This window comes from Alosa alosa, chromosome 20 (assembly GCF_017589495.1).
Source record: "Alosa alosa isolate M-15738 ecotype Scorff River chromosome 20, AALO_Geno_1.1, whole genome shotgun sequence".
Lineage (NCBI taxonomy): Eukaryota > Metazoa > Chordata > Actinopteri > Clupeiformes > Clupeidae > Alosa > Alosa alosa.
In genome coordinates, this window is record NC_063208.1 from 18,346,750 (window position 1) to 18,360,044 (window position 13,295).

Below are 13,295 nucleotides of genomic sequence, written 5' to 3' on the forward strand. Positions count from 1 at the left end.
ATAAAGGCTCTTTTGTGTGAATAGTTGCTGCAGCTAATTGATATGAGTGTCTTGTATGGTATGCTGATTGTTTACAGGAACAGCTGTCTCCTAAACCTGTGACCTTCTGTGAATATGTTGAGTTGGGTGAAAAACTGAAGCCTACTTACTATCATTTTCAAATATCACAGTCTCTGCCTCCCCCTCTGAGTGTAGTGTCACACATTTCTCTCTCTTTCTGTTTATTTCTTATTTTGTGTGAATGCTATTGATTTATATTCTTAAATTCATGTGATTTGATTGACTTTTTGTGGAGAACACTCAAAGGTTCCCTTCTGTTTCTCGCTTTAACAATTTTAGAGGATTGGATTTTGGTGCATTTAAAGTTCATGTTTGGTGATTTGGTAATTCTTTGTGTGGCCCTGCTATTAATTGATCAAGATTGAGGAGAATTGATTGATCAATTGAGAAAGTCTGATCAGAGATTGCAGTGTTGGTAGTACCCATCTCCACTGTCTCTGCCCCAGCCAACCCCACCCCTTAGCCACTCCTGGTTTCCTGAGAGTGATTCCTTCATTGCCCGGAACTTTCTATTCCACACGGCTTGCCCAGCTGCATGCTCCAGTGTGTCGGATCAGCTCGGTAAATGTGTTTTTGCGGGTGGCCTGAGGCAACGTGGGTATGTGAAGCACTTTACCAGAGTGGAAAGACTCTCCGACAGCACAGAACAGCAGAGCAGCGCAACCAACCCACCCACCATGGGAACCGTGTCAGGAAACACACGACTTGTGAGACACACTGCGGCTTGACACCGGGAGTGTCAGACACAGGCTGTACAGTACTGACTATGGAGTGTTAAGTAGCTTTGCATGTGTTAAATATACAAGGGAGGTTCTTCTCAAATGTCGATTAAATATTGTGTTGTGTTAAGACCAGGCACTAGATTTGGAAATTGGTCTTTTTAGTCTAGTTAAGGTTTTTTCAAAGCCTAAAACACTATGTAGATACAGTATTTGTATGTATTCAATTTGAATTAATGTAGGCCTAGTCAGTTGCCCTTTATTTAAGTCAATAGATAATCGGGCAACCAAATATGGGCATGTTACCCAAGAGCTGATGAAAAGGATTTTATTCAAATTAAGCCATTCAATCATTTGTTTATTTTTGTTTGTTTGCTGTGGCCCATCAGTGACATACTGCTGAGCTGGTACGTGTGGAGTAGTAGTATTATTAACCTTGTTTGTCTCCAGGCTCCATCCTCTTTATCCCCCTCTGCTTACTGTGCCAGAGAGAGTGATAGAGGAAGAGAAAGAGAGAGAGAGATGAGTTAAAAATCACTTTCCCCTCATGACCGCAGATCAAAGATAATCCACCTATATAGACTTGTGTACACCGCTGGTGCTGAGGCTCAATCCCATACCAGCAATTCACTGCAACCAGCCCGCCAGCCACCCAGCCAGCCAGCCAGTGAGGCAGCTTGGCGAGCCAGCAAGGACACTCCCTGTGGTCAAGTGGACTTAATTATGCAATGGTGAGCAGGCTGCAAGTCACAGATGAGTGGACCCAGCCGTGCTGAGGTGCTGGTTTGCACTCGGCTGTAATGTTGTGGACTGTGGACTAACCAGGTGGGTCAGAAACAGAGCCTCAAGAATTCCATGATCAGAATAAACGATGTGATGTTGCAGGGTGGATAAGAAGTTAGGGGATAAATAGTGTCTTGATGTGATGTGGATCATTTGAATTCAAAGAGCTGTAATGGATAACAGTGGAAACGCTTGGTTGCCTAAGGGACCAGCTGTTTTAAATATTTCACCTATTGTGTTTGTCATTTCTGGATCAGTTTAGAGTGCTGTTCACTCTGCATATCGTAAACCCACGGTTACACTTGAGATCTTTCTTACACTTTATTTTTTCATTTGATATTTTGTCTCCTTCCTTGCTAACTCTCCTTTTAACACTCTATCTACTCCCTCTCACTGACTCTGTTTTCTCTCTCCCTCTTCCTCTCTCTTTCTCTCTTGCACCCTCTCTCTCTTCCCCACTCCTCCAGTTTAATGCATCCTCAATCAGTGTGTTCGGCTGATCTGGTTATTAACTGTTGTACCCTGCATAAGTCTCTAGCGGGCTCTCGTGGGCCTGTCAGCCTTATTCAGATGCTGCTGCCCCTGCCACTGCTGCTGGGTGGGCCACCACTGAGCTCTCGCCTCACGGTCACCCTTGTCTGACCCGGCACAGCCTCTAATCAGCCGGCACTTTGCTGTTGTTGACCTGTAGGGCGGAAACAAACAAAAATATATCTATCAAACGGCTGTTTGTTGGTGCATCTCTGCTGCAGCGTCTGTTGTCTAGCATATTTATAGAATAAATTACGCTAGTTATTACCCTTACACGCTGATATTTTAAGTTGTGTCATAGCCCTGACATGATGTTAAATATGTATTTTATGGAATAATTATACTTTTGAACATAGTGTTGTCTTAATTGGAATAGTAAGTTGTTATTGGCATAGCTGGAGGGTCTGTTGATGTCTGGTGAAAGGTGAGAAATAGAGGAAGATGACAGAATTAGTTTTAACATTGACATCCTCTTGTATCTACAGTATGGTAGCAGTTGTAGGCCCGTATGTGTTTGTTTTGACTGACCCTAAGATTCTCGGTCGTGAACTGGATAAATTACAGCATGGCAGGCGTGGCTTGGTGTGTCCTCTGGCAAACTCTGATGCTTTTAACGAGAGCCGCTCATACTGTCCAGCGCAATCCTCTCCCTCCCGAATACAACGCAGCTTGCAGCCTGGCCCTGCACGAAGGACGTGTGGTGAACCCGATTCCTTCTTTTTGACTACTACCGACGTTTTATCAGCATTTAATATGAAAAAACGTCAGGTGGTACTTTTCCAGTGTGCCTTTAGGGCTTGTGCCCTGAATAAGCTAGGGAGAGAAACACAGAGAAAAAGAGCCAGAGGGAGATGATAGAGAGAGAGAGCACCATTCAAGTTTTTATTTTTTATTTATTTATTTATTTTTGGTGACTTTGGGGACACCAGCGATGTGGGATTGGTCCAATTGGCCTGTTCACTGACAACCTTCCACTTGGCCCTATCTGACTGGTGACAAGGACTGCCTATCCCGTCCTCCCTCCCTCCCTCCATCTTCTGTGTTGTCAGAGCCTTAATTAGCTCAATTTGATAAGCCTCTTTACTCCTGTGGGTACAGGAGCTGCCTCCTCGTGAGGTCTCTCAAGAGCTGAAGAAGAAGAAGGAGGAGAGTGTTCTATCTTCCTCCTCTCTCTCTCTCTGTCTTTGTTTTTTTTTCTCTGTGAAGACACTTTTTTTCCTCCTTCCGTCTGCCACTGAGGGAGCGCTGCTGCGTGGCTCCACCACCCGTCTGTCTGCCGGGAGGTGCCAAGGAGAGAAGAGAATGGCACTAGGGGGAGGAAGCATGCGTCATGACCACTTCCTGGCCCAGCAGCTTTAAGCTCACAGGACGCGGGACAGAGGCGGGGTTCAGTGGAATGTAGGACGAAGGCTGACCCAAGGAGACTCACTTTCTCTCTTTCTCGTTGTCTCTTGGATTTCTCTTTCTCACTTTCTCTCATTTCTGTGCGTTCTCTCTCTTTCTTGTTCTCTCTTTATATTCTCATACACGGACACATGCATGCTTTCTTTTATTTTTCTTTTATATATTACTGTATTGTCATTTTGACATAGTCTTGCTGATCAATGGATACAAATAATATATTAACTCTGTAAGAAATGGCTAATTTGACATATCATTTTGAAAATCATTTTTGAAATTGAATTGATATTTCTGTAATCAGTTTAATAACCTTTGTTTCTTTTTTTATAATTACACACAAAACACACACACACTCTTTTTCACCCGCAGACACACTCAAGCACACACACACCTTAATTTCCTGTCTCACCTCTAAACAAGTGCACTCTCTCCCGTGCGCTCATGATGTCGGCAGACAGGAAACCAAGAGCAGTGATGTGATCTCTGACAAGCTTATCTCCCCCCGGAATCTCATTGGGAGAGGGCCAGTCTGTCACGGCTTACTGGACACGATAGGTTTAAAGTCTCACAGCTCCCTCCTCTTGGGCGACTAGAGAACAGGTCTGTAATAAACTAATTGAAGCGGCTGAAGAAGCCTTGGGAAGTCTACACTCTCTGTGACCAGGGGGAGAAGAAAAAAATGGTGCTTCTCTGTCCACTTTCGATGCCCTGACTCCATGGATTTAAATTTGGCTTCTTTTCTGCACTTGGATTATACAATCCTGGATTACGCTCCGTGCTCAAAGAAGTGCTGCTTGTTTCGCCGCTCTGCTATCTGTTCTCTCGTCGCTCTGTTTGCTTTTTTTGCTTTTTTTCCTGGTCCCCTGCGAGGTTGCAACTCACCTCAGTGATCTAATCTGACCTAATCTGGAGTAGTAACGTTTTTTTGGGAATAAACTTTCATCTTCCTCACCACATCATCTTTCACTAACCAAACCGCAACCCACCCCCCCTACCCCCACCCCCCGGCGCCCATCCCCCCTCCTTCTCCAAGACGAGTGGCATGAGTGGACCTTGCTTGCTTGGGTTGCTGGAGGTTTGTCTCGGGGCGAGGGAGAGGAGCAGTGCTGCCCAGGCTGGAGGAGCTCACTGGGAGTCAGCCGTCAACCCTGGGCGTCTCAGGGGAACAGCCGGTGGTGATGTGTGGATCATGTAGGGCAGAGTGTTTGAGCAGGCTTACAAGCATAAAGGTAAGCTCATTATTCCAAGGCATGAACTCCCTCGTCTTGGCTAGGGCAAAGAGCGAGCGCCGGTTTTGCATAGAGACAGATAAAGGGGTGGTTTTGGTGGAGACTGGGATTTGTCTTGCTGAGTTTGTTGCCCCACCTTGTTGAGGGCTTGGCCTCGTCCTATGAGTTGTTGGGTGTGGAAGTTGTACGTTTTGGCATGCATCTTGTCTGTGTGTGTGTATGTATGTGTGTACGTTAGCCAGAGATGTCGTTTTTGTCCTCCTGGCTGCTTGGCTCATGCAAATCAGCTTTGCGGAAGTGTAGCTAACTCGCCAGGGCTTGGAAAGGGGTGGTGCTGCAAAGACGGATTATCAACAATATATTTGGACCACACGGGGCGGATCCTCTTTCTTCAAGAAACCGCATGCTGGCTGGACCTAGCTTTTTAGCAAACCCCCCTCGGCCTCCCCACCACATCATAACTCACCAATGTCTGGAAAGCATATAATTAAATCTAGAGACTAATGCTCAAAAATCATTAGTCGCCCCGGCTTCATTACACAGGGGCTGTTAAGTATTAGAACCATAGACTGTATAAATATTAGAACACAACTACGGTTCTCTTTAGTCAGTTGTTGCAAATGTGTGCAGTACACTAGTCCCTTTACCACTCTTGTTTTCTTTTGAATATTGACATTTTCATTGTTTTGTGAGAGGATTGTGAGGCATAGGGTCAGCCAGGTTAATATGTATGTATTGTACAGTATGCATCTGTTGTCAGTCTTGCATATTTGTGCATACCACATGTCTTTCCTTATTGTACATGTAAACTGCTCCATAGATACAATAGGTGTCGTAAGGGAAGTTCAAATGAGGTAGTGAGCAAAGGATTGCCTTAGTAAGGTCAGCTGTTGTCAACAGACTTTCTTTGCAGGCTGGTCACCACAGTCCGTTCAGGCACACATGTCTTACAGAAAAGTCAGCAGCGTTTCTCTGTTATTGGTGTTTTGATGGTTCAGATGTTGTTGATAGTGTCTGGAGGTCAGCTGTTTGATCATGACTGGTGATATTAAAGAGGAGGTGAAAGGAGGCCAGTTTCATGCATTCTCAGTTTCTGGTCTGTATCAGTGATGTGCAGGTCCACTCACAAGTGACCCGACGTATTTCAACCCTATACTGACATAATTGACATGATACCCCATCCACAGTTTGCTCTCCAAAATGTGTGGGCACATTAGTACTTATTATTGCATTAATTTGTGCCTTTTGGGATAGGCACATCTATTTTTAATGAAGATCACAATGCTCTGTCATACATTAGATAAGACCACCTGGAGTATACTCAGCATCCTTTGGTCAAAGAAATACGGCACAAAGAGTAAACATTCTTGTGAATCTGACTACTTATCATCAAGTACTGTGTTAAAGGAATTATCCGGAGTAAAATGCACTTTAGATCAATTTACGTATGATTGGGAGTACATACGTTGAGTTGACATCCAAATCATGTCATTCGGATGTGTTTTGAGAAAGTTCGATGTTACCGTTTTTAGTCAAAACTCGTTAGCCTAGAAGTGACGCGGGCATGTCATTTTGCCGCTACAAAACGCTATTTTTATACCTCTTCTACAGTTCCTAACAACATTACACTTATGTGGTAGTGAGTAGAGGGTCCCTAAAGCCAAACCGAAGTATCCCGAGGTCTTTATGTGGTCGGATAGAGAGTCCAGAATGAATTTCATCAAGCCAGTACCTTTCCGGAAATGTTGCCATCTTTGCTGCCATCTTTGCTGCCATCTATGCTGCCATCTTCAGGGGAAAGTCCGGAGGAGTCGATTGCCAAGTGTGGAGTAACACGCTCTGGAAATTCACAATTTCGTCGCCGTTTTTAAAAAAAAAAAAACATAGTCCAGTATTTCTTTCGAAATTGAAATTAAGTTGGATGGACTGGACTATGTTTAAAAAGAAAAATTGTGAATTTCCAGAGCGTGTTACTCCACACTCAGCAATCAACTTCTACGGACTTTCCTCTGAAGGGGACAGCAAAGATGGCAACATTTCCGGAAAGGTACTGGCTTGATGAAATTCATTCTGGACTCTCTATAAATAGCGTTTTGTAGCATCGAAATGACATGCCAGCGTCACTTCCAGGCTAACGAGTTTTGACTAAAAACGGTAACATCGAACTTTCTCAAAACACATCCGAATGACATGATTTGGATGTCAACTCAACGTATGTACTCCCAATCATCCGTAAATTGATCTAAAGTGCATTTTACTCTGCATAATTCCTTTAACACTTATTTATTTACCGTGTCCATGTCCACTTACACACAGTGGTCTAAGCTTATCCTGCAATTGAATTAGTTATTCTGACTTATGACTACACTAATCTGCCAAAATGTAATTTTAACGGACCCACCTGCAAATAAATCAAATATTATTGGAAATATATATATTTGACTCTGCACATGACGCAGGTGTCTGCAGGTGACCACAGATGTCCAGAGCACCTGCTCATTTCAGTTTGGCCCGCGCATCACTGGTCTGTATGTCTGGATCATCACATGTTGTTGGGTTTAGCTCAATGAAGTGTCAACCTTCAAGTAATTAGGCAATAGGTAGAAGTCATGGAAGGCCATGGTGCTGTGCTAAGGAGTAGTGACAGGAGTGAACCAAGCCAGCATGCCGGAAGAAAGAACTTCTGCACCAGTTTCTTCTTGTCGTCAAGCTAGAGAGTGTACAGACAATATAGACATAGGCTGCCGTGGAAAAGTCTTTGTATTTTCGTCTGTGCATTTTGCACAGCTCAGGGTGCACCATGAGGATACGACAGCACAATAATAGTGCTAATGGATTGTAGTGCTTACACTATACAGTGTAATAAATCTAAGGGTAAGCAGAGATGTAACGCTGTTATATATCAGGACAAAAATATCATAGCCTGTGTTCTTTGTTGTAATTTATTTAGTTGAGGTACAAATTCCTCCAAATCGTTATATTTAGTCATGTACAGATCAATGAATATATATGTCATAGTGTATCAGTGGTGTTGGTGGTGATACAGTAGCTCAAGGTAGACAGTGTAACAGATGGGTATTAGTCAAGATCAGTGTGCAATGCATCCAGTAATAAAGTATTTGTGTCTTTGTAAATACTCATCAAGAGGTGTCAGTAAGGTGTGTAGAAAGGTCAGCCAAATATTACTACAGAAGTATTGCATCAGAATGCTAGAAAATGTTTGCCTTTATAGGCATTTTATAAGCAAACGATTTAGCCTATGCAAATATGTGAAAGTGTCAGAAACTCAGACAAAACAAGCTTCCCAATTTGAACCATCATGTAACCATGCTTTTAGTCCTGTATCTTCAGCATTCCTGTCACTAGCAAATATTTAAGGTTCAGCCACCTGGAGCCCCAGAGAGACAGGAATGGTGTAGCTGAGATTAGCTTTCTCCAGACAGTGGCTAGCATTAGGAGACGCAGCCTACCTCAGCACATGCAGGCCCTCTTCAGCCAGACTTAATCAGCCGCCTCTCAATTAAGCCAAGTGAGGCTAATTCAGGAACATGTCTTCCTCTTCTCTAGCCTGACGAGCCAGACCCACATTAAAATGTAGGGTCTGGGCACTCACCGTTCGCAGTGCTCAGTCTGAGGGGCGGAATAATCGGTTGTCTTTCAAATTCTCTCTGCACGCAATAGGACAGCGCTATGAGTCCCATGCGTTTCCCTCCAGTGGAGCTAGTTGGCTAGTTCAAACTTTTGCCAACTTAATAAAAGCTTAACTCGTGTCACACTGTTCGCCAACAGCAACATTATCTTATTTGTTTTCAAGTAGCAGGGAATTCAAGCCAAACCGTTGCAACTCTGCCATTAATCATTATGTTAATCCCGCCTAACGACTCTATACATGATTTGATTGGCCTGAGAAGTTTAATTTTTCGAGCTCACAAGCCAACGGAGAGTTGCTAGACTAGCCCTGGCAGCAAATTTAATTTGCTGCTGCTAGGGTGCGTCTAGATTTCTAGGCTACCTCTTCTCCATAGCTCTTATGACTTAGAACAAACACACAGACACACACACTCACACTCACACTCACACACACACACACGCATATACTGTACACAAATACAGCTAAGAGCAAAATTTGACAGCTGATTATGTCAAGCGGTACTATTGATAAGAAACTGCGCCGGCAGGTTACAATATATGTGAGATTTGCTCCGAAGCTGGATTACAGAACTGCCTGATTTAATTTGAGGTTGATAAAGTGCCTGTTTGTTTTCAGAACTTATTCTTATTGTGTGTTGTCAAAAGTGTGTGTGTGTGGCTGTGTAGGGGAGGAAGCAGGGGTGAGGCATAGAGAAAAGATCATCTTCTGCTGGTACATAAAATGTCCAATGTCTGTATTGTCATAATTTATGGCTGTGTGTGTGTGTGCGCATAGATGATTAAGCTACGTTCTTGTCCTTATTTGTCCTGTGCTGTCTCTCTTTTTCTCTTATGTGTGTGTGTGTGTGTGTGTGTGTGTGTGTGTGTTTGTGTGTACTGCTTATGTGTGCTTGTGTATGTGTGTGCACTTGTGTGTGTGTGTGTGTGTGTGTGTGTGTGTGCACGTTGCAACAAGGAGATATGGATGGCCACTGGTGGGACCATGCGTCGTGGCATAGCGACGCACCCCCTATGTCTATGGTGAGACTCTTCACCATCAGCTAATTTCCTTCCATTTGACTCACTTGTGCATGTTTTTTTTTTTTTTTCTTTTTGTTTTGTTTCGTTCTTTCTCTCTCTCTTTGTTTTTTTGTTTTGTTTGTTTGTTCATCCCAACCCCATAGGCCACAGTCAAAGGGGAAAAATACATACAAATGAACACGAGACGTTTTTTTTGGACACAACGCACGGCCTGTGTGAGAGGCAAGCGAACATGGTGCGCTTCGGCGAGCGCTCCCTCGAAGAGGACGCAGAGTGGTGCGAGCCCCAAGTCAAAGATTCGGGCGTCGACACGTGCAGTAGCACGACGCTAAACGAGGAGCATAGCCATAACGAGAAGGTACCACGGCTTATCTTGTTTATCTCCGAGTATGCAACTCTGCCCCGTGCCTCTCCTGTTTTTTTTTTTGCTCTTCTTCAACGACCTCTCTCACTAAGACTGCTCCACTTGACATTTTTTTTCGCAGCTGGCTTCCAAGCAAGCTCAGTCCCCCTCTATCTTCTGCACAACCCAGCCTCCACTCTAGAGCATCACTTTCTACACTGTCTGGATGTAGTAGATCTTCCTTCTTGCTTTCTTGCTTGCTCCTCCCTTTTGCTTCATCTGCAGAAACGATCACTTTTCAAATAGGCTAAACCTTCAAAACTCTTCTAGTGTTTGGCAGTGCTCGCTCACTCACTCTTTGCTGCATGATGGCTACTAGACTCTCTGCTTAATTGGTCACCTGACCTATAAGGGTGGGGGTTGGGGGGATAGGGTGGCTTTTGACACAACAGGCTTTACGCACTGCCATGTGAACCCTCTCACTGTCCTTTCCCCCTTTGCTCTGGAGATTTCCAACCTCTCGCACAACGTCTTGCGTTGAAAGCCTTCGACTCGGGGGGTTTTAGTGTAGTGTGGAAGTCGAACTTTGCACAAGCAGGTTTTTTTTTTTTTTTTTTCTTTTCCCCTTTCACTGTCGTGGTTCTTCGTTTCGCCTCTCTCAAGCCTCTGTCCACCTCTTTCTTTTCAGTTTTTTTCTTTCTTTCACTATCGCACACCCTGTTCTTCTCCTAGTGTAGCATCCTCTCTTGTCTTCTCTTATCGAGTGCACTTGTGTGTTTTCTCTATGCAGATGAGTTCACGCTCATGTCCTGTGTGTAGTGCTGGGTTCACTGTGCTGATTATCTCTCTGCATGGATCTTTCACACATTTCTCACATTGTCCCACAACAGTGATCATGCAAACATTGTAAACATGCACCCAACTGCAGCAGACTAACTCCTCCAGCTAATCTACTGGTACTTGCCGTACAGTGTTTCAATATTTGCAAATGGACAACTGTTGGCTCTCAAGCTATTTTATTGTGAAATGCATCAAATCTGTAAATGACAAGTCACTGATTATTCAGGCTGACGAGTCATCTACTGTTTGCCACTGAAAATTCAGTTATTCCGCCCCTGGAATGTGAGATAACACCAACAATTTCGGCACATTATTAAAATTACCTAAAATTTGAGTTGGTTCCATATATGTAAACAGAGGCCTGCTTTATATGTCACAAGATTCAGCTCTGTTTGTTTAGTCCGAAACTTTTTTATCCCATCCTGCAGAACTGAAGGAGTGGTGTATTAAAAGCTTTGTGTAATCACTGTTGCAGTGAAACCACCTGCTCTGCCACCCTCCCTCTTTCTTTCTCTCTCTCTCTCTCTCTCTCTCCACTACCCCTCCCCCTCCCCCTCTGCTCTCCTCCACTATGTGTACTTGTACATTCTGGGATGTGTGTGCCACAGACTTGTTATGAAACAAGAAGTGTGTTGTCACTCTGACCTCATAGCACCCGGTGACATGGCAACCGTCCAAAGATGGCGAGCGCCTAATAGGGCGGATTTTGCTAAACAAGCGGATGAAAGATGGCACCGTGCCCAGAGACACAGGGGCACTTCTGGGCCTGAAGGTAAGACACACCATGGCACAACACCATGATATGACTTCAACCATGATCATGGGAAAAGATGGCTGCCTATACAATGTGAAATGAACATGATGTTCATTAATATGTCTATTAATTGGTCAGTGATGATGTGCTTTAGTTGCATGCTGTGGGTACGCGATCTGTGCTGCCTGCACGATCCGACATGCGCATGCGCAAAATGTTCCCGCATAATCCTGTTCTACGACGATTCACGACACTGCATGATCTGTTCCACACTTGCGCACCTTTGCTGGATTGGATTGGCAACCACGTAAACATCTCGTAATGCATAGCGTAGGCCTAAGCTACATTTAAAAACATTACAACATCCCCACACGTCACAAAATAGCAATGCCTCCAAGGCGTACACGGACGTTGATATGTGGTTTTGGATCAGTGACAATAAGTACTTCATTGAAATATCTTTATAAAACAAACCCGCCCTGAACTGCATAATGAATAACATAAAATGTAGCCTACAAAAATATGCCACCAGTTGTGCCGCCTGGCCGTCAAGTGTTTCAACGCATGCACGATAAAAATAGTGTAGGCAAACTGTCACGTTTTCTACTACATAATTATGCGCATGCGCGTTTCGGATCGTGCAGGCAGCACAGATCACGTACCAACACATAAAAGTATAACCTATGTAGCAACACAGATACTTTTTAAAATGGTTTAGATGAAAGGAAATGTTAATGCTATTTGTCATGTTGGACTTTAATAGTTGGATAGTAATAGTTCAAAGGAAATGTTAATGCTATTTGTCATGTTGGACTTTAATAGCTATGTAGATGAGTATTTAGTTGGATGTGCAAATTGTTTAGGTTATCAGAGGTCACGGGGTAAAGCTCACTGAGGATAAATGAGTGCGTGTGTGGAGTCATAGGCCTAATTACTGTAACTGTTGTATGCGTAGCTACTGTGGAGCTTAGCTAGTATTAGTGTTAGCACTTCCAGCTTTGCTTCCACATTCAACTTTGACCCCGTTTGAGTGGTCCAGAGAATATGAGAACCTCACACACACAAAAAAAGATGGGATCTCAGACTGTTGATGTGTCATATATGAAAACCACTAGGCCTATATCCCCCTGATGAGGAAACAGCACCAGCAACCCTTGTTATTGAAGGATCATACTCTGTACATTCATCTTGTCATTCACCATAGCAGGATATATACAGTAATGGATAAAGGTGCTATTATAGCCTGTTATAGCCAGGTAGCATGCAGCTCTGTAAATGTTTGTGGCCTTGCAAGGCAATGTGTGAATATTAATGCATTTTTCTGCCGTCATTTGTTTTCACCATTTCAGATTGCTTAAGACTTCTTCTTGGAAGGTTTCTTGAATGTTTTGTGAACATGTATATTTTGTAGAGCCATGGCCAGGTCTATGTGTAAAAATGTAAATGTAAATCAGGTTTGTAGGCCAAATATACTTGCGTATACTGTACAAGGAATTTGGTCTCTGCATTTATCCCATTCGTGAATTAGTGAACACACAGAGCACACAGTGAACACACAGTGAGGTGAAGCACACACTAACCCGGAGCAGGGAGCTGCCTTGCTACAGAGGCGCTCGGGGAGCAGTGAGGGGTTACAGTAGGTGCCTTGCTCAAGGGCACTTCAGCCGTTCCCACTGGTCGGGGATGTGGAAGGACTATTGCACAGCTCAGTAATGTAGAAACACGAGTAACAGCTACATAGTAATAGTAGTCACAATAATGTATCATATTTCACTGTGCTTATGGTCAATCAAATTGATATCAGTTGAGACATTTTTATGCCATTTGAGATGAAGTCAGTGAAGTCATGAATGAATACAAGTGTCACACCATTCCCTAGAAACGATGTGAAAGCTGTGGATGCTGTGAAGAATCTGATCAGAAGTTGCTTTGACATTCACCGAAATTCACTCCACTTCCTTTTT

General features: G+C 43.7%; 1 protein-coding gene across 1 annotated transcript in view; it reads left to right on the plus strand.

Moving 5' to 3' along the window:
• The window catches only part of rims2b (regulating synaptic membrane exocytosis 2b), a 121,966-nt gene that overhangs the window by 47,882 nt on the left and 60,789 nt on the right, over positions 1-13,295 (plus strand). Inside the window, exons 8-9 of the mRNA XM_048229192.1 lie at positions 9,538-9,752; positions 11,230-11,349. Of these exons, the coding sequence (XP_048085149.1) occupies positions 9,538-9,752; positions 11,230-11,349 (335 nt within the window). The remainder of the gene's footprint in view (positions 1-9,537; positions 9,753-11,229; positions 11,350-13,295) is intronic.